The sequence below is a fragment of the Xenopus laevis genome, chromosome 1L, assembly GCF_017654675.1.
Source record: "Xenopus laevis strain J_2021 chromosome 1L, Xenopus_laevis_v10.1, whole genome shotgun sequence".
Lineage (NCBI taxonomy): Eukaryota > Metazoa > Chordata > Amphibia > Anura > Pipidae > Xenopus > Xenopus laevis.
This window is the reverse complement of record NC_054371.1, coordinates 223,545,259-223,565,046: the sequence shown is the minus strand read 5'-3', so window position 1 is coordinate 223,565,046 and position 19,788 is coordinate 223,545,259. Positions and strand designations below refer to the sequence as shown.

Sequence of the window (19,788 nt, the reverse complement as noted above, 5' to 3'; positions counted from 1 at the left end):
ATAATTTGCATATGCAAATTACATTTTTTACTTCCTTGTTTTGTGACAAAAAGTCACACCATTTCCCTCCACGCCCCTAATTAGCATATGCAAATTTGGATTCGGTTCGGCCGGGCAGAACATTTGACCGAATCTGAATCCTGCTGAAAAAGGCAGAATCCTGGCTGAATCCAGAACTAAATCCTGGATTTGGTGCATCCCTAGCAGTTACTGGAAACTTTTTGCCGTCCATTTATTACCCTGTTTAGCTTTTGAGGGACACTTTTGGCAGTTGGGCAGTAGAGTTGGCAGTTGGGCAGTGAGCATGTGTTATCCTGCCCATGCTGTGCTCTTGTTGTTTATATAATTATATGTTGCCTCATAATACTACACTGGGCACAATAGGTTTGACCCTGAGTCCCAGACAGGGGTTATTTATCAAAGGTCCAGTGTTAGGGGGTCATTTATCAACTTTGCGCAAGGCAGATTGATTTGCAAAGTGAATATATTTGCCCTTGCCCTGTGCATGGTTATATTTATAAAGCTGAATAAGTGTGGTGCAAACAGAATTGCAAATTTTTTTTCACAATGCGAATGTCTAAGAGCTTTTTAAATATGTAAAAAAAATCGCAAATTGCAAATATTTATGTATACTCTGCGACTGAATTACCCACAACTGAAAATATTTGCAAAACAGTTTCGCAAAGTACGAATTTAAGTTACTGTCAATTTTCGCGCACAACAACCTCACACATTGGGTGCACTCACGCAAACTCCTGTCTAATTTGCGCACCATTTGCGAAAATTTATTCACAATGCGAATTCGCAAAAACCGGAAAGACGGGCAGAGCAGTGCAATATATTAGCGTTCAGGAAAAGACATGGGCAATACAACCATTTGCGAAAAAATATGAGCTGCGCGAGCTTTATAAATGACCCCCTTGGAGTTTTTTATACAGGTATGGGACCTTTTATCCAGAATGCTCGGGACATGGGGGTTTCCAGATAACGCGTCTTTCCATAATTTGGATCTTCATACCTTAGTCTACTAGAAAATCATATAAACTTTAAATAAACCCAATAGGCTGGTTTTGCTTCCAATAAAGATTAATTATATCTTAGTTGGGATCAAGTACAAGATACTGTTTTATTATTACACAGAAAAAGGAAATCATTATTAAAAATTTGGATTATTTGGATAAAACGGAGTTTATGGGAGATGTCCTTAGTCTGTTATTGGGAGCTTCCTGGATAACAGACCCTATACCTGTACCTCCAATAACTCGAAATTAATCGAGTTTCCTACGGGGGGAAAAAAACGTAAATCTCTAGAATTGTTCAAGTTTTCGCGCTTATCCATTCGAGTAAAAACTGGAACATCATGCAGGCTATTAACATCTTTAATTGGTTCAAGGGACCTCTGCATGACTTTGACACGTTTTAGATGGTGTATTTTCGGATTTGAGGAATTTTCCAGGCCGGGGTATTATAAATTTCACGAAATTCTGTTGTTTTTTAACTAAAAAATTTGAGTTTTCGATCCAAAAAAAGACTTGAATTTTCGTGGAAAGCACAACTTGAATCTTAATAAATCTACCGCTAAATGTTCTTTTCTTCCAGATCATTAATGGGGTGAGCTAAACGTGGGCTCCTAGCAGCTGTTATTAATTATATCTAAATTATAATATATTATATCTTCCACAAGTTTGATATCCCTGTATTGACTCCCTTTGGCTGTTTATTTTACTTGGCCGTCGAGCACTCACATGCCGTATAATTACGACCTACGAGAATTGGATGAAAATAGTTTTTTTTTCCAATGTAAAGACAAACAATAATGTTCTTAAGAAAAGCATTTAAATGTGTCTGCGTCTTTGCCTTATCATTTAATGATCCTCCAACCCCCAACTCTTTGCCTATAAAAGCGATATTGTGCTGCTATTACAATGACTAATGGAACGTTTATATATACAAAGGTACAGTATTATATATACAAAGGTACAGTATTATATATACAAAGGTACAGTAAAGTGGCTCCTTTTCCCCTCAGATTCTTTTATTTCTTTGTGCTGGCAACACAATTGTGTGCATGTATGCTTTCATTTCTCCACAGCTGGCAGCGTATAGACTTCTTTACTAGATTATGAGCTCAACAGCAGGAATTATTTAGTTAGCAGGTGGGCGCTGAACAGGAAATGACATCATGTCTCCCTGAAGAGCTTACATTCTGTTTGTCTATAGGGAGGGTCTGAACTTGGACTGTACCAGCATGTAAGAAGGTATACTGGAATTGAGCTTTATTGCTCCGTGTGCACTTGTCTCTATGGAGAAGTTGGTTTAACACGTTTTGGAATTCCATTGGCGGGGAATATATTCTTTCCAAAAACCCATGGGCCTTATACGGGTATGGGATCTTTTATCCGTAACCCGTTATCTGAATTACTACAAGGCCATCTCCCATAGGGGCAAATTCACCAACCTCCGGAAATTCGCCAGCGACGGCTTCACTCACATTGCCACGCTTCGGCAGGACAACGCTAATTCACTAAAATGCAAAGTTGCGTCCAGGGTGCTGAACAATGGTGAAGTTTCGCTAGTGTTGATTCGGCAAGCAAAGTTGTGCTAGCGCTGGCTAATTTGCATACGGCGGGAAGTTAAATTTCAATGGACGTTTATGTTGCAGCAAATACATTACACTACACAAGCCCAGGGAACCTTAATAAAATAATATAAAGTTGTTATATTTTCCTACACATGAGCCCAGTGTATAGTTTATATGTTAGGAAATGTAGGGGGAAGCCGGATACCTTTATAAAAATGTACGATCTTTTGCAGCCTATCACCCTGAAAAACTGAAAAGTCGCCAGTGTTTTTTGGGACTTAGATAAATGTTCAAATTTTTTTTTGAGGAAGCCCTATCTACGCTATTGCACTTCTCCTGGTCTGAGGTGGCGAAGGCAAGTCTGGCGCAAGAGGTAACGTTCATTAAAATCTGCATCTTAGTGAATTTGCGTAGTTACGTCCATTACGTCCAGAGCGGAAATACGCCTGGCGTTAGAGTGCGAAGTTGTGCTAGAGTCTTACCTCCTTCGCTAGCGTAATTACGCCAGCGCACGTTAGTAAATCAGCGAAGTGCCGAAGTTACATCACGCTGGCAAATTTTTTGCCAGCTTTAGCCACTTCGCCCTTTAGTAAATTTGCCACATAGACTCTATTTTATCCAAATAATCCAAATTTTTTAAAATCTTTTCCTTTTTCTTCTAGTATATCCATTAGAGCTTGAATATAGATACAGGTATGGCACCTGTTATCCAGACTGCTGGGGCCCTGGGTTTTTCCGGATAGGGTATTTTTCTGTAATTTGGATCTCCATACCTTAAGTCTACTAAAACAAATAATTTAAACATTAAATTAAACCCAATAGGCCGGTTTTGCTTCCATTGAGGATTCATTATATCCTTCCATTAAAGGATCAAGTACAAGCTACTGTTTTGTTATTACAGAGAAAAATTGAATCATTTTAAAAAAATTTCTTGGGGAGATCGCTTTCCTATAATCTGGATAATGGGTTTCCGGATAATGTGCAGCCTTGAGCACTTACAAGTATGGGATCTGGTATCCAGAAACCCGTTATCCAGAAAGATCTGAATTATGTGAAGGCCGTCTCCCATAGACTCCATTTTAATCAAATAGTTACATTTTTTTTTTTTAAATGATTTCCGATGGCCACGTCATCAGGGCCGGATTTCTAAAAGGTGCGCTCCTAGGCCGCACACCTCCCCGGCCCTACTGTGTTCACCCCCCAGCCATCCCCAGCATTTTACCACCCTAGGCTCGGGCCTACGTGACCTGCCCACAAATCCAGGCCACGTCATAGCTCCGCCCCTATCATGGACCCTCCCACTGCATCACTGACCCGCCCCGTTACATTGTGTCCCCACCCCCTGTCCGGCGTTCCATGGGACAGAAGGAGGCAACCCTAGCTATGATCCAGGCCTGTTCCCCATCATCACTGCCCAATCTCACTAATACTCTTGTAGCTGAATGGAAGAAACTCCCAGCAACAATTTAACCTTCCAAGAAGAATAGGGGGTTTTATAGCAGAGAAGGGAAGGGCAACTGCCAACTTCATATTAATCCCCTTAGTTTGAAAATGAGTCGGTGCGGTCAGTTAGGTGCCCAGGTAATCCGATGTGCACGCGGTTAATTCATAATCTATGTGCTAGTAATAGTTAGGGCAAATAATAAAGTAGAAAGGTAACAGCACTCACAGCATTTTATTTAAAAGTATCTTATATATTAGATTAGACGTTTCTATCCCCCTCTTCATCAGGAGTAGAACGTCATGTTAAGGAAATGCATTGAATGATCCTGTTTTCCCAAGTTGAATGCCCCCCGTCCCCTTGCAAATGCTACTCATTCATTGCCTCCTTCCATGTGCAGCAATGGGAATATCCCACTACAACCCACACACATTTCCAGATCTTTCCAAGAGGAGACTCAACACACGTTGCCATTTGGAAAACATGGAAACTGCCCAGATTGCAACTAATCATTAGAAAGCAGGAGAGGGGCATTAACATTTTCCTACCGCAAAGGAATGAACGTTTTCCCAATATTTCACTTTATCTTGGCACCTCTATAAATGTCCCTTTGGAAATATCTGTTTTTAATCTCTTCGCTTCGGAACAGAAACAGCATTCATTACAAAAACGCAGCAAAAAAAAAAGCTCCTTTGATCACCGAAATACATGCGTGACAAAAACAATGTAAATGGAATATAGACGTTCCCTAAACTGCGCTCTCTTCACTTCCGCCAACTGCCCCTCCTGTCCCACCGCAATCTGTTCTTTCCAGACGTTCCCCCCCAATCGAACATTTTTGTGATAAAATATGCATAGGAAATATTAACATCATTTTATTTTTAAGTCATAATTTAGGGGAAACAAAGGTTTCCTGGTGTCATTTTCAGTTTTTTCATTTACACCAATTTATTACGCAGAGCATTACACAGAATCCTTAAAGGGGTTGTTCATCGTTAAAATAACTATTTACTAATATCCTAATTTATCTGAGATTTTATAAAAAAAAAACAAACTAAGACCAAACTCCCATGGGCAATTTTAGCTTATTAATAAAAAAACCTTGATTTAATAATATTGTGGATAAACTCGTTCAAGCGAAAATCTCAATCACTCAAATTCTTCGGGCTTTTTTCCCCGAATCAAGTTTTTTTGCCTGAAAATCCAGAAAAAGTCGGATTTTCGGGCTAAACCCAGTGTAGACCACGAAGACTTTAAAATGAGGTAGAGACATCTCCTGTTGACTTATACAGGATCTCAACAGGTCTGAGATGGCGGAATTTCAGATTCTGGCTTTTTGCAGCATTTGGGGTATCTTGAGTTTTTTGAGATTTTAACTATCGAATTTTAATTTAGTTTTGATTTTTTATGGTTTTTGAGTTATATGGCTTTTTATTCAGCAGCTCTCCAGTTTGTAATTCCAGCAATCATGTTGCTAGGGTCCAAATTACTGTAGCAACCATGCATTGCTTTGAATAAGAGACTGGAATATGAATAGGAGAGGCCTGATTAGAAAGATGAGTAATAAAATATAGCAATACATTTGTAGCTCTACAGAGCATTTGTTTTTAGATGGGGTCAGTGACCCCCATTTAAAAGCTAGAAAGAGTTAGATGAAGAGGGCAAATAATTAAAAAACTATAAAATAATGCCGAGGTCAGTTGCTGTGAAATTCTGCTAACACTGTGCTTATTAATGTTTTTTATAATTGGCACAAAGGGGGTCCCAGTTTTGTTACCCAAAATATGATTTAGATCCAGTTATGCCCATTATTTTATTTACTCTTTTGTAGGAAGAAATGTCACATAATAAAAGGGGATGTTGGAGACCCACTTATAACAGAATGGGGATTCATATTTGGGGCCCTGCCGATATTTTAAAGGGGACCCGTCACCCAGACATAAAAATCTGTATAATAAAAGTGCTTTTAAATTAAACATGAAATCCAAATTCTTTTTTTCATTAAAACATTCATACCTGGTATAAACATGTTTAAAATTCTCAGCTGTCAATCATATATTGCCTGCCCTGCCTCTATGCCTTAGGCATAGAGGTGGGGCAGGAAATTACTTTTACTTTCCATTGTGCACTTCCTAGATGTCACTTCAATCCCCATATTCTCCCTCCCTCCTTAACAACTAATTGTGTAGCCAGTGCATGGGTATGGTTATTAGGTTCCCTATTTTGGCACATAAACAATATTTTGGCATGATGCAAAGCTTGCCTTAATAACAGTGTTAACAAAATGGCTGCTGCCTACTTGCTGTGATTGTGAATTCCAAGACAAAAAAAAACCAAGATTTAAATAATTTTTAAAGTGAAATTGAAGTTTATTTTGCTTGACTAACATCATAAAATAGGATTTTGAATTATTTTTTAAGGTGACAGGTCCCCTTTAAGAAAGTTCTACCATATCTGCACAGGGGCACAATCAGCATACATGACCCACTTTCATTAGGAGTGATTTGTCCTACCAGTGTGGGATGTGGATGAAAACCTGGAGAAAATAAAACAGACCTAACCAGTGACTGGTTAAATAGTTCCCAGTACTTTGACCCAAAAATGCTAACTCATTTGCCAGCATGCTGCCACTTTTTATGAACGAGAGCCTGACACTTTACATAAACCTGATACCTTTTACTTGAACCTGGTTGACTAACATTGGGGACCCAGGTAGGGTTTGCATTGAGTCCCAAAAAGTATTAAGTTGCTCTTATATTGGTGGGAAACGATAAGGGACTGAATTAGAAAAAATATATATATGTTGGCAGTACTGTAAGGGTGAAGCCTGCAGATAAGCCAAGGGTTTAAACCCTAACAATGAACATGGCTAAAAATGGCATATTTTATATAGTGAACTTATTGCACGAGGCTAAAGTTTGAGCTTGTCAATAGCAGCAATGATCCAGAACTTCAAACTTGTCACAGGGGGTCACCATCTTGGAAAGTGTCTGTGACACTCACATGCTCAGTGGGCTCTGATTGGCTGTTGAGAAGCTAAGCTTAGGGCTCGTCACTAATTATCCAGCAGAAAATGAGCTTCCCTGGCTGTAATATAAGCTGATGCTACAGGTTTGCTGATTATTAAATTCTGATGCTAATTGCACTGGTTTCTGTGCTGCCATGTAGTAATTATGTGTATTAATTACTAATCAGCCTTATATTGTGACATTTCTATTCTATGTGTACTGTATATTGTGAGTGGCTCCCTAAGCTCAGTAAGTGACAGCAGCACAGAGCATGTGCAGTGAATCAGCAGAAAAGAAGATGGGGAGCTACTGGGGCATCTTTGGAGACACAGATCATTACTGCTAAAGGGCTGTGGTTGCCTTGGGCTGGTACAGAAGCACAAAACATCATGTACAATATTTCTAGCTATTTCTTTAGTTAGCCTTTTATTCTCCTTTATCTGTGAGTTGTAAAAAGATAGAATGGAGTAGAGTCCTGCGCGGGTCCATTTTTTGGAACCCGTACCAGCAACCTGCATTCTTACCCGCTACCCGACCCACAAGTACCTTAACCGCAACCCGGACCCGTGACCCGCTGACCATCAAAAAAAAGGAAGTGCTCTCATTGTAAACCGGAAGTGACATCACCGGAAGTAGGCGTGATCCTAAAAAAGGAGTAAAAATCTCTATTGAGAAGACCCGCGGCCCGACGTGCAACCCGCAGAACCGGCAACCCGCGTCTATACCCGCACCTGGACCTTCTACCCGCAAGCTGCAGGATACCTCGGGTTTTTGCGGGTAACCAGTGGGTACCCGACCCGCTGCATGAGTCAAAGATGATCTCTAGCCTGGGTTGTTATGTCCACTCCATAAACCATTCTCAGTGTATATTGGCCGTCTATTCAGGAATTCATGTTGCCGCCACCATGATGTGGTCAGATGGTAGAATCTCTGGCTGCTGAATGACTGAGCTTAGGACGTTGAACTTAATTTTTCTTCTTCGTGGGCTGAGCTGTTTTGTCTCGCTGGTCTTTGTGTTGGAGCTCACATGTACTGCCAGAAAGCCTGCACCCCTTCCAATAAGAAGTAAATATTGTCATGTTATTTTAGAAATCTGAATCTTTGGCAACTCTGGAGCAGCTTGGAGCTGGGTCAGTTCAAGCAGTATCGCTCTCTCTTTTTTTTTTTTGTGACATAACGAGAACTTATTTTAATTCAAGTAAACAAAATCTCAGATGTCAGTGTCAATTGGCAAAGTTCTGAACATGAGACACTGAGAAAGGGGGCTGCTGATGTATTATCCGTATGTTTTGTGTAACCCACAAAGCCCAGCTTCAGCTTGTATGGACACCCTTCCACATTCCTCATTATGTTTTTGTTTGATTCATTACGTTACATTAATGAATGTTGCCCAGGCCCAGCCTGTATCTGTGGCTTCTGCCAGATGGGCTTCTGAATGATCCCATAGACACTCACTATTTAGTGGGCTGGTGGGGGGCTGTTTGGACCTCTATTTACTCAGAACACCAAGGGGAAATTTACTAAGCTGCGACGGCTTCGCACGGATCGCTACACTTCGCCAGGCGAAAATTCACTCAGACAATGCTAATTTACTAAAATGCAAAGTTGCGTCCAGGGTGCCAAACAGGTGGCGAATTTTCGCTTGGGTTACTTCGGCAATCAAATCGAAGATGCGTTTTTGTTGCCTAATTTTCATACTGCAGGAAATTATAAAGTTACATGGACGTATATGTTGCAGCAAATACATTACATTACACAAGTCAAGGGAACCTTAATTAAGACAATAGAGTTGTTATAATGCCCTACACATGAGCCCAGTGTATAGTTCATGTTCCATATGTTAGAAAATGTAGGGGGGTACCCGGTTACCCAAAAAAAACCATTTACGGACCTTTGTAGGCCATCACTCTGAAAAAAGAAAAGACGCCAGCGTTTTTTGGGACTTAGAAAAATTTTGAACTAATAATTGAAGATGTCCTATGCACTCCAATGCACTTCACCTGGTCTGAGCTGGCAAGCGAATGAGGTAACGTTCAGTAAAATCCGTATCTTAGTGAATTTGTGTAGTTACATCCATTCACCAGAGCAAAAATTCGCCTGGCGTTAGAGTGCAAAGCAACGCTATCTCCTTCTCTATCTCCTTCTCTAGCGAAGTGAAACCTGCGCCCATTATTAAATCGGGGAAGTAACGAAATGACGTCACACTGGCGAATCATCACCAGCATTTGTCACTTCGCCCTTTAATAAATGTGCCCCCAAACCTCAACTAACTGATATATTTGGCTTTTCTGGCAGCAGTGCATATATATACAGAATATATGCTATTAGGCACCCAGTTTTTTTTTATGAGCTTTTCTTCCTTCCAGTGCAAGAAATCATATAGAAGCATGAAAAAAAACTCCCACCCTCTGTTTTTAAAGGGGTGGTTCACCTTCAAACTAATGTTTAGTATGATGTAGAGAGTGATATTCTGAGACAATTTGCAATTGGTTTTCATTTTTTATTATTTGTGGTTTTTGAATTATTTAGTTTTTTATTCTTACTTTACTTAATACTTACTTTACTTTATACTTACTTTATTACTCTCTAGTTTGCAATTTGGTTACAAGTGTCCAAATTCCCCTAGCAACCATGCATTGAATTGAATAAAAAGACTGGAAAATGAATAGGAGAGGCCTTAATAGAAAGATGAGTAATAAAAAGTAACAATAAATGCGTAGCCTTACAGAGCATTTGTTTTTAGATGGGGTCAGTGACCCCCATTTGAAAGCTGAAAAGAGTCAGAAGAAAAAGGCAAACAATTCAAAAGCTATAAAAATAAAGAAACAATGAAGACCAATTGGAAAGTTGCTTAGATTTGGCTATTCTATAACATACTAAAAGTTGACTTAAAGGTGAACCACCCATTGAAGTGTTAAAGAGAACGTTGCCCTGTTACCCAAGTGCATTATCATTATTGGTTGTAACTCCGTTGGGGTCGCCATTCCTGGAATCTAAATGCAGAGCTACATACATAGACTTCATGGTAGTGGTGGCCTTCATTGAGCAGTAGAGTCTGATTTGGCCCTGGTCTTCAGGGCAGATGGTCCTGGTCATTGGTGGCCACCAGGAATCTTGACACTAGATGTGACACAGCCAAAGATTGTTGATACCAATTTCACCCATGTTTCCATGTAGATTAAGGGGGTTATTTATCAAAGGTTGCACTTTAGAGCTTTGTGAGGTTTTTTTTATACCTCCAGTGAACTCACAACTTGAATGTTTTTTGATTTAAGAAAAAACTCAAATGGAAAAAACTTGAATGGGTGAATCCGGGATAAACAACCCGAAAACTCAAATTAATTTTAGGCAAAAAGAACTCAAATCACTCAAATTTATCAAGTTTTAGAGCAAAACCCACTGAAAAAAACTGAACATCATGAAGGCTACAAACATCTTCAAATGGTTCAAGGGACCTCTGCCATTGAATTCTACATGACCTCGACAGGTTTTAACTGGAGCATTTTAGGGATATAATAAATTTCAATAAATTTTTTTAAACCCAAAAATTTGAGTTTTGACTGAAAAATACCCTCAAAAACTTGAATTTTTTAGGTTGAAAACTCGACCTTAATAAATCTACCCCTTAAAGTTTGGAAATGCATTATATTTATGAATCACTTTGTTCAAACAATGTAGCATGTCCCTTGGTTGAACTCATTATAACTTGTACCTTTTTTAATTCTTATTTCTCAGGTGGCATTTGGACAGTTTTAACTTTAGGAGGGGTCGGTAGCAAACCAACCCCCCAGCAAGAACAGTCGTCTCCTCTTGCCAACCAGAGTCTTCTCCTGCTCCTGGTTCTCTCCAATTTGACTGATTCCCCAGATTGTCCCAATCCATTCAGGCAATCTGTTACGTTCTTCAAGAACACCCAAGGTAAGATTCTGAGATAGTCACTTGCTATTTGGGGTAGCCAATTAGTATTTAATAGATGTATGGGATCCATTATCCAGAAACCCATTATCCAGAAAGCTCCGAATTACAAGAAGGCCGTCTCCCATAGACTCCATTTAATCCAAATAATCCATATGTTTAAAAATGATTTCCCTTTTCGCTGTAATAATAAAACAGTAGTTTGTACTTGATCCCAACTAAGATATAATTAATCCTTATTGGAAGCAAAACCAGCCTATTGGGTTTATTTAATGTTTACATGATTTTCTAGTAGACTTAAGGTATGAAGATCCAAATTACAGAAAGATCCCTTATCTGGAAAACCTCAAGTCTCGAGCATTCTGGATAGGGAGGCACCGAATCCAGGCTTCCGTTCAGGATTAGGCCTTTTTCAGCATGATTCGAATTTGGCAAAATCCTTGTGCCCGGCAAATTAGGGGCAAGGAGGGAAATTGCGTGACTTTTTGTCACAAAACAAGGAAGTAAAAAATGTTTTCCCCTTCCTACTCCTAATTTGCATATGCAAATTGGGTTTGTTATTCTGCCAAATCTTTCGCAAAGGATTCAGGGGTTCGGCCGAAGCCAAAATAGGGGTTTCGGTGCATTCCTAATTTTGGATAACAGGCCCTATACCTGAACTGTATATCATGACCTGGATGAATGAGAATCTCCATAGACAGTAGCCAGTTGGGGTTCTTTTAATATAATAATTGTCTATCTATCATAGTATAATAGTATTACGTATGGTAGCAATTATCACTGCTAAATAGTCATGCTTTTAGAGGTTTAACATATCAGAACTGCTGTCCAGTCCTAATGATTTCATTTTTTCGTAGGTAATACTACTACAGGAACAGAGTAAATGCTTCCCAGAATACTAACGGCTTTTGATCTTTCTTTCCAGACAGCTCTGTTTCACCCACCCCAAATCCTCACTCGTTTCAGATAAATTTCAACAGTCTATATACCTCTCTTTGTGAGCAGCAAAAGTCTGATCAGGCGACTCTCCTCCTATACACATTATTGCACCAAAATAGCAATGTGAGGACGTACGTTCTCGCGCGGTCTGACATGGAAAACCTTGTAAGTATTTTAAAGGGGAAGGAAAGGTTAAAACAAAGTAAGCTTTACAGTAAAGTAATTCTGCTGAGTCCTCATTTCTGAGACTGTGTTTCTTTCCTTCTATTGTGTACTCATGGGCTTCTGTATCAGACTTCCTGTTTTCAGCATAAACCTCCAGGGCTAGGGCTTGAGCATGCTCAGTTTGCTCCTCTCTCCCTCCTCCCTCTCCCTGCTGTAATCTTAGCCCAGTGCTACGAGTGAGCAGGGAGAGACTCAGACAGAAAGTGATGTCACACCAAGCTAATATGGCAGCTGCTATCCTAAACAAACGGAGAGAGTTTCTAGAGCTGTTTACTCAGGGCATTTTGTAGCCACAACAAATCGCTGCTACTAGTAACTTTGGAGTTACTAATAGCAGCTACTTAAGGCTACAAAATGCCAAAAAAATACCCTGCTATAGATAATACTGAGAATTTCTTCTGTGAAAACACATGTAGTGTCTTAGCAAAGCCAATTATGACTATTGTCTATTCTGTAGCCATGACAAGTAGCCGCTACTAGTAGATCTGTGCGCCTTCAACCTAAATCTCCTGCATTTTCTTTTTCTTCTTTTAGAAGATCCAAGAAAAGTGGGAAGAAAGAGTCGAAACTGTGATTGTGTAGAATAACACTATATAATACAATACAAGTTATGTATTTTTAAAAGAACGCTTTTACACCTCAGGCGGCGTTTATTGTACAGTGAACCCTTTGTCGGTGGTGTAGAAGTTGTATTGTTAAAGTAAAAAGAGATGTAATTGGGCATATTCCTATGAACGCATCACAATATATGTATATATGTGCGTGCCAGAACAGTTTTAACATGGCATAAAGATGGCATTCCGTAAACATAATGTAGATTTCTAACATTCTGAAAGACTTTATGGCAGGTGTAAACTCTTGTAAAAGGCACATCTTAGTTTACCGTCAGCTCTGCTTTATCTGATAACCCTCACGTATTAAATCCCCAAGATTATGTGCATTTATCTGCACCTTTGCTACCAGTCAGGCTTATTTACTAATTGTGTGCAGTACCCCATAGCAACCAGTCACTGGGTTGTATTGTTCAGCCAGTTCATGGTAGAATCAAGTTAAAATTTGATTGGTTGCCTGAGTCCATGCATTTGTTAAAATATGTCAATATTTTAGTAATGAACCCCTATACGTGCCACAGAAATTTCATACACCAGTCCTGAAGCCATTTTTGATTTGCAACTGCCGATATCCCCAGCAAGCACAGTCTGCCAGGTAGATACTGACAGTTGTAATTCAGCAAAGGCTGCAAGGCCACACATCGGGCATCACTGACTTATGGAATCCCCCCAATGAGGGCATGAACTTTAGATTGCTCCTGATTTATCTCTTTTGGATATTTAGCTTTTGCCCATTTGGATTGCTCCTGATTTAACTCTTTTGGGTCTTTAGGTTTTGCCCATATTGGAAATCCTCTATCACGTGGAAGAGCGCAATTCCCACCACGTTTACATGGCTCTCATCATTCTTCTCATCCTTACAGAAGATGATGGTTTCAATCGCTCCATTCACGAAGTGGTGAGTTTATTTTCTTCATTTCCAAGGATTTTGATTTTGAAACATCCCTAGTATTTTGTTATAATGGAACACTTAAATGCTTAGTTTGCTCTTCAGGTTTGCAGCATTTCATCCCCAGTAGTATTGAGGGAATACTGTGCACTAGTATATATGCCTGGCTTGGCAATAGTATATATGCCCGACTTAGCACTAGTATATATGCCCGGCTTGGCACTAGTATATATGCCCGGCTTGGCACTAGTATAAATGCCTGGCTTGGCACTAGTATAAATGCCCGGCTTGGCACTAGTATATATGCCAGGCTTGGCACTAGTATATATGCCCTGCTTGGCACTCTTGTATATGCCCGGCTTGGCACTAGTATATATGCCCGGCTTGGCACTAGTATATATGCCCGGCTTGGCACTAGTATATATGCCCGGCTTGGCACTAGTATATATGCCCGGCTTGACACTAGTATAAATGCTGGCTTGGCACTAGTATGAATGCCTGGCTTGGCACTAGTATATATGCCCGTCTTGGCACTAGTATAAATGCCGGCTTGGCACTAGTATAAATGCCGGCTTGGCACTAGTATATATGCCCAGCTTGGCACTAGTATATATGCCCGTCTTGGCACGTGTATATATGCCCAGCTTGGCACTAGAATATATGCCCGGCTTGGCACTAGTATATATGCCCGGCTTGGCACTAGTTTATATGCCTGGCTTGGCACTTGTATGTATGCCGGCTTGGCACTCACATAGGCAGCCATCTTTGCGGCTGAGCTGCGTGGGAGATGCTATCTTATGGTTGGACTGAGGGATCTTTCCGTAATTTGAATCTCCATACCTTAAGTCTACTAGAAACTCATGTAAACATTAAATAAACCCAATAGGCTGGTTTTGCCTCCAATAAGGATTAATTATATCTTAGTTGGGATCAAGTACAAGCTACTGTTTTATTATTACACAGAGAAAGGAAATCAATTATTAGAATTACAGGTATGGGACCTCTTATTTGGGATCAAGTACAAGATACTGTTTTATTATTACAGAGAAAAAGGAAATCAGTTTTAAAAAGGGTTTCTGGATAACGGATCCCATACTTGTAAGTGCTCATATTGATTTACATAAGTGTAGCACTGAGAGTCAGACAGGTATGAAAACTTAGAAGACAAATGTAATATAGTTGTCTGTGTCTAACTCAAGTACCGGCATGGCATCCATTATCTGGAAACTCATTATCCAGATTACAGGAAAGCGATCTCCCATAGAAAAACATTTACCTTTTCTCTGTAATAATAAAACAGTAGCTTGTACTTGATCCCAACTAGGATATAATAAAATCCTCAATGGAAGTAAACCAACCCTGTTGGGTTATTTAAAGTTTAAATAATTTTTTTAGTAGACTTCAAGTATGGAGATCCAAACTACAGAAAGATCTGTTATCCGGAAAACCCCAGCTCCCCAGATTTCTGTACCTGTATCTTTATTCAAGCCCTAACGGTTATACTAGAATTTTAATATCTGTGGATCTGTGACATCATTCCCTTAAAGTTAACTTTTAGTATGTTATAGAATGGCTAATTCTAAGCAACTTTCCAATTGGTCTTCATTGTTTATTTTTTTTATACTTTTTTAATTAATTCTTCTTCTGACTTTTTCCTTTGAAACAACAAATGAACTGAAAGGCTGCAAATCTATTGTCACTGCTACTTTGTATTACTTATCTTTCTATTCAGGCCTCTCCTATTCATATTCCAGTCTCTTATTCAAATCAATGCATGGTTGTTACGATTATTTGGACCCTAGCAACCAGATGGCTGAATTTACAAACTGGAGAGCTGCTGAATAAAAAGCTAAATAGCTCACAAACCACAAATAATAAAAAATGAAAACCAATTGCAAATTGTCTCAGAATATCCCTCTCTACATCGTACTGACAGTTAATTTAAAGGAGAACAAGCCTTCCAGCCATAGCAGAGCATATCTGGGAGTTCAGGAAGGTGCTGCGCAGTCAAGTTGAGCCCCAGGGGCCGTAACATTATAAAGTGGATTAACACGACAGAAACATATTGGCTTTCTGAGTTACAAGCAGTACAGTCATCTGTTCTGAATTGTGAGGGGGGAATTTCATATTTCCTATGGGATAATTATACATTGAAATATTCATTTTTTCTCCCTCCCTATTGTCAGTACATGTATCAGGTTTGTTTGCATTGCAGCGCGAGCTCAGGTGAAGCCTCTTGTGATTATACAGAGATATATGTACTGTGTTAGGTCACAATTGGCAAACGTGAACCTTCAACTTTTTGTGATTTAGACCCACCGTCCCTTCAGCCTCAAGGGCTGCTGTAGTTCACATCGACTGCCAAATGTATTATACCTTTGGCTTTTAACAATCCTGCAACGCGTTTCGCTTGAGGACCATCAACTATAATTAAGGATTCCAAAAGCTGCTTCATAATTACCAGCCATATCTTTGGTATTTATCGTTTGCTGTCACTGAGTTACTCCAATGTGTGCTTAGTACTCTTTAAAGAAAAATGTAACAGACAAATCTGTTCTCTATTGTGTATTAAATTAAAGTTTTGTTTCTGTGTAATGCACCGGTTATAGCTACAGACGTTAGAATATGGTCATTTTAGCTTGGTTATTGGCGACTAACTAAACTTAACTTTTAAAAGGAAAATAGACAATAATACACATTATACTGTAGCTGTCAAGGTCGGGGTACTCTGAGTATCACTCATGTATTATAAGGGATAATGTACCCCCTACTGTAAATGATAAGGATATTAGAGGTCACTGAGGGGTTGTTCTGTGAGCATATAAAGGCACAAGGCTGCAGGCTGAGTTATACAGGGAACTCTGAGTATCACTCATGTATTATAAGGGATAATGTACCCCCTACTGTAAATGATAAGGATATTAGAAGTCACTGAGGGGTTGTTCTGTGACCATATAAAGACACAAGGCTGCAGGCTGAGTTATACAGGGTACTCTGAGTATCACTCATGTATTATAAGGGATAATGTACCCCCTACTGTAAATGATAAGGATATTAGAAGTCACTGAGGGGTTGTTCTGTGACCATATAAAGGCACAAGGCTGCAGGCTGAGTTATACAGGGAACTCTGAGTATCACTCATGTATTATAAGGGATAATGTACCCCCTACTGTAAATGATAAGGATATTAGAAGTCACTGAGGGGTTCTGTGACCATATAAAGGCACAAGGCTGCAGGCTGAGTTATACAGGGAACTCTGAGTATCACTCATGTATTATAAGGGATAATGTACCCCCTACTGTAAATGATAAGGATATTAGAAGTCACTGAGGGGTTGTTCTGTGACCATATAAAGGCACAAGGCTGCAGGCTGAGTTATACAGGGAACTCTGAGTATCACTCATGTATTATAAAGGATAATGTACCCCCTACTGTACATGATAAGGATATTAGAAGTCACTGAGGGGTTGTTCTGTGATAATGTACCCCCTACTGTATATTATGAGAATAATAGAAGTCACAATAGTTCTGTGAATTTATAAAGGAACAATGCATTGATTATTCATTGATCTGAATGGGTTCTTGGACTGTACCAATTGCTGTACATAAGTCTATAAGACACACTCGCTGCTGGTGCCTAACTTCATCCTAAGAGGGAGCGCAGATAATCCTCCCTCAGTGCAGTTATAGTGAATTACAAGTGCAGTCATTTCCTGGAGTTTCAGTCGTATTCATGGAATAGTCACTATCATTAGCAAATAAAGGAGGAGAGCAGCAACCAGCTCCAGTCCTGACCTAACTGGGCTCAGTCATTTATATCACAAGCCATTGAGCTAAACTGATCAGTCTCGCCCCAAACTCAGTTCATGTTTGAGTTTGCTCTACTATATGTGTATCGTTTCAGTATCCTCCATTAGCCTTTGCTAACTGATTGGGCTACTCTTTCTGATATATACTGTATGCACTGCATAGTATATATACGTGTTGTTGTTATCGGGGGCACTATGTAGGCCGGCAGCCCAGTGTGATGTTCAGGCACAACCCTAAACCTGTGAGCTGTATAGGAACATCAGGTGTCGGCTGAAAATGCAAGTTCTATGCAGCAAGTAAAGGAGAGACAGAGAATGATGCTCTGCCGGAAAGTCATTAGCGAGCTGTGTAGGTGGTCGTGCAACTTTACAGATCATTGCTTTGGGGTTTCTTTCTCTGGAAGAAAAGGGGGAAAAATAAAACTAACTGAGTCATGACTTTTACAAGAAACAATGTAAGAAAAACACTTATGTGTAATTATTATGTGAGAAATGTGCCAGTATTTGTTAGAAAGAGGATAAAGTAAGTTTGGTAAGAGCTTGCGGCACAGAACTAGACATGTCAGGACAGTAGCCACACGGCTGTTTGCCAGTATATATTATTTATTATAATCTAGGCCTGCCCTCCTGATTGGCTCACACTCAGTCTGAGCTTTTGCTGAATGAGGCAACTACAATAGAACACTTTGCCTTCATTTATCACCTATAAATGTGCAATTGTTTCTATAGTTGTGCCCTGAGAAGTCTCTATGCTCTGGGGACGTGGGTTTCATGATGGCAAATAACTGAAGTCCAATTATAGGAGAAATAAATATATATATCTGTGAGCTCTGCAGTGTCCGTTCCACTCCATCTTTGGCAATATTACTGTGATCTGATCAGATACAGAGACTGGAAGCTGCACTGCTATTTGATTAAATCTCAATTTAAACACGACTAAGTGCCCTTTATGATTCCTCCTGCTGGTACTGATACTTCTAAACTAACTGCTGAGCCCACCATAGACCAAGATGGGTGTCTTGCAGTCAGGGCTGTGGAGTCGGTACATAAATCCTTCAACTCCAGCTCAGTTTGTGGTGCCTCTGACTCCAGCTCCGACTCCTCTGTTTTTAAAGGAACAGTTACACCAAAACTGTAAGGGGCTGATTCACTAAGCTCGAGTGAAGGATTCGAAGTAAAAATACTTCGAATTTCGAAGTATTTTTTGGGTACTTCGACCATCGAATTGGTTAAATTCGTTCGAAGTCGAACGAAATCGAACGAATCGAACGAAAAATCGTTCGACTATTCGACCATTCGATAGTCGAAGTACTTCCCCTTTAAAAAAAACTTCGACCCCCTACTTCGGCAGCTAAAAGCTACCGAAGTCAATGTTAGCCTATGGGGAAGGTCCCCATAGGCTTGCCTGTGATTTTTTGATCGAAGGATTTTCCTTCGATCGTTGGATTAAAATCCTTCGAATCGTTCGATTCGAAGGATTTAATCGTTCGATCGAACGAAAAATCCTTCGATCGATCGATCGCAGGATCAGCGCTAAATCCTTCGACTTCGATATTCGAAGTCGAAGGATTTCAATCCGAGGGTCGAATTTCGAAGTATTTTTAACTTCGAAATTCGACCCTTAGTGAATCGGCCCCTAAGTGTATCATAATAATTAAAATATAATTTACTGTTGCATTGCATTGGTAAAACTGCCCCCATGGCTACACAACAGCTTGTTTATATAAACTATAGTAGTACTTATCTGTTATCTACTGTGTATCCTGTGCTTGAATGGCTGCCCCCATGGCTACACAGCAGCTGGTTTATATAAACTATAGTAGTACTTATCTGTTATCTACTGTGTATCCTGTGCTTGAATGGCTGCCCCCATGGCTACACAGCAGCTTGTTTATATAAACTATAGTAGTACTTATCTGTTATCTACTGTGTATCCTGTGCTTGAATGGCTGCCCCCATGACTACACAGCAGCTTGTTTATATAAACTATAGTAGTACTTATCTGTATTTACTGTGTATCCTGTGCTTGAATGGCTGCCCCCATGACTACACAGCAGCTTGTTTATATAAACTATAGTAGTACTTATCTGTTATCTACTGTGTATTCTGTGCTTGAATGGTTGCCCCCATGGCTACACAGCAGCTTGTTTATATAAACTATAGTAGTACTTATCTGTTATCTACTGTGTATCCTGTGCTTGAATGGCTGCCCCCATGGCTACACAGCAGCTTGTTTATATAAACTATAGTAGTCTTTCTGAAGCAAACACACCAGTTTTACCAGTGCATGCTAACTGTATATTATTTGTTAATTACTTTAAAACGCTTTAATTTTTTTGTGTTAGGGTGGTGGCACACACTGCTACTTG

General features: G+C 39.7%; 1 protein-coding gene across 2 annotated transcripts in view; it reads left to right on the top strand.

Moving 5' to 3' along the window:
* dym.L (dymeclin L homeolog) overlaps positions 1-19,788 on the top strand; it is a 256,941-nt gene that overhangs the window by 103,131 nt on the left and 134,022 nt on the right. For both annotated transcript variants that reach the window (XM_041581086.1, NM_001093588.1), the window contains 3 exon segments: positions 10,766-10,948; positions 11,871-12,049; positions 13,493-13,618. In XM_041581086.1, the coding sequence (XP_041437020.1) occupies positions 10,766-10,948; positions 11,871-12,049; positions 13,493-13,618 (488 nt within the window).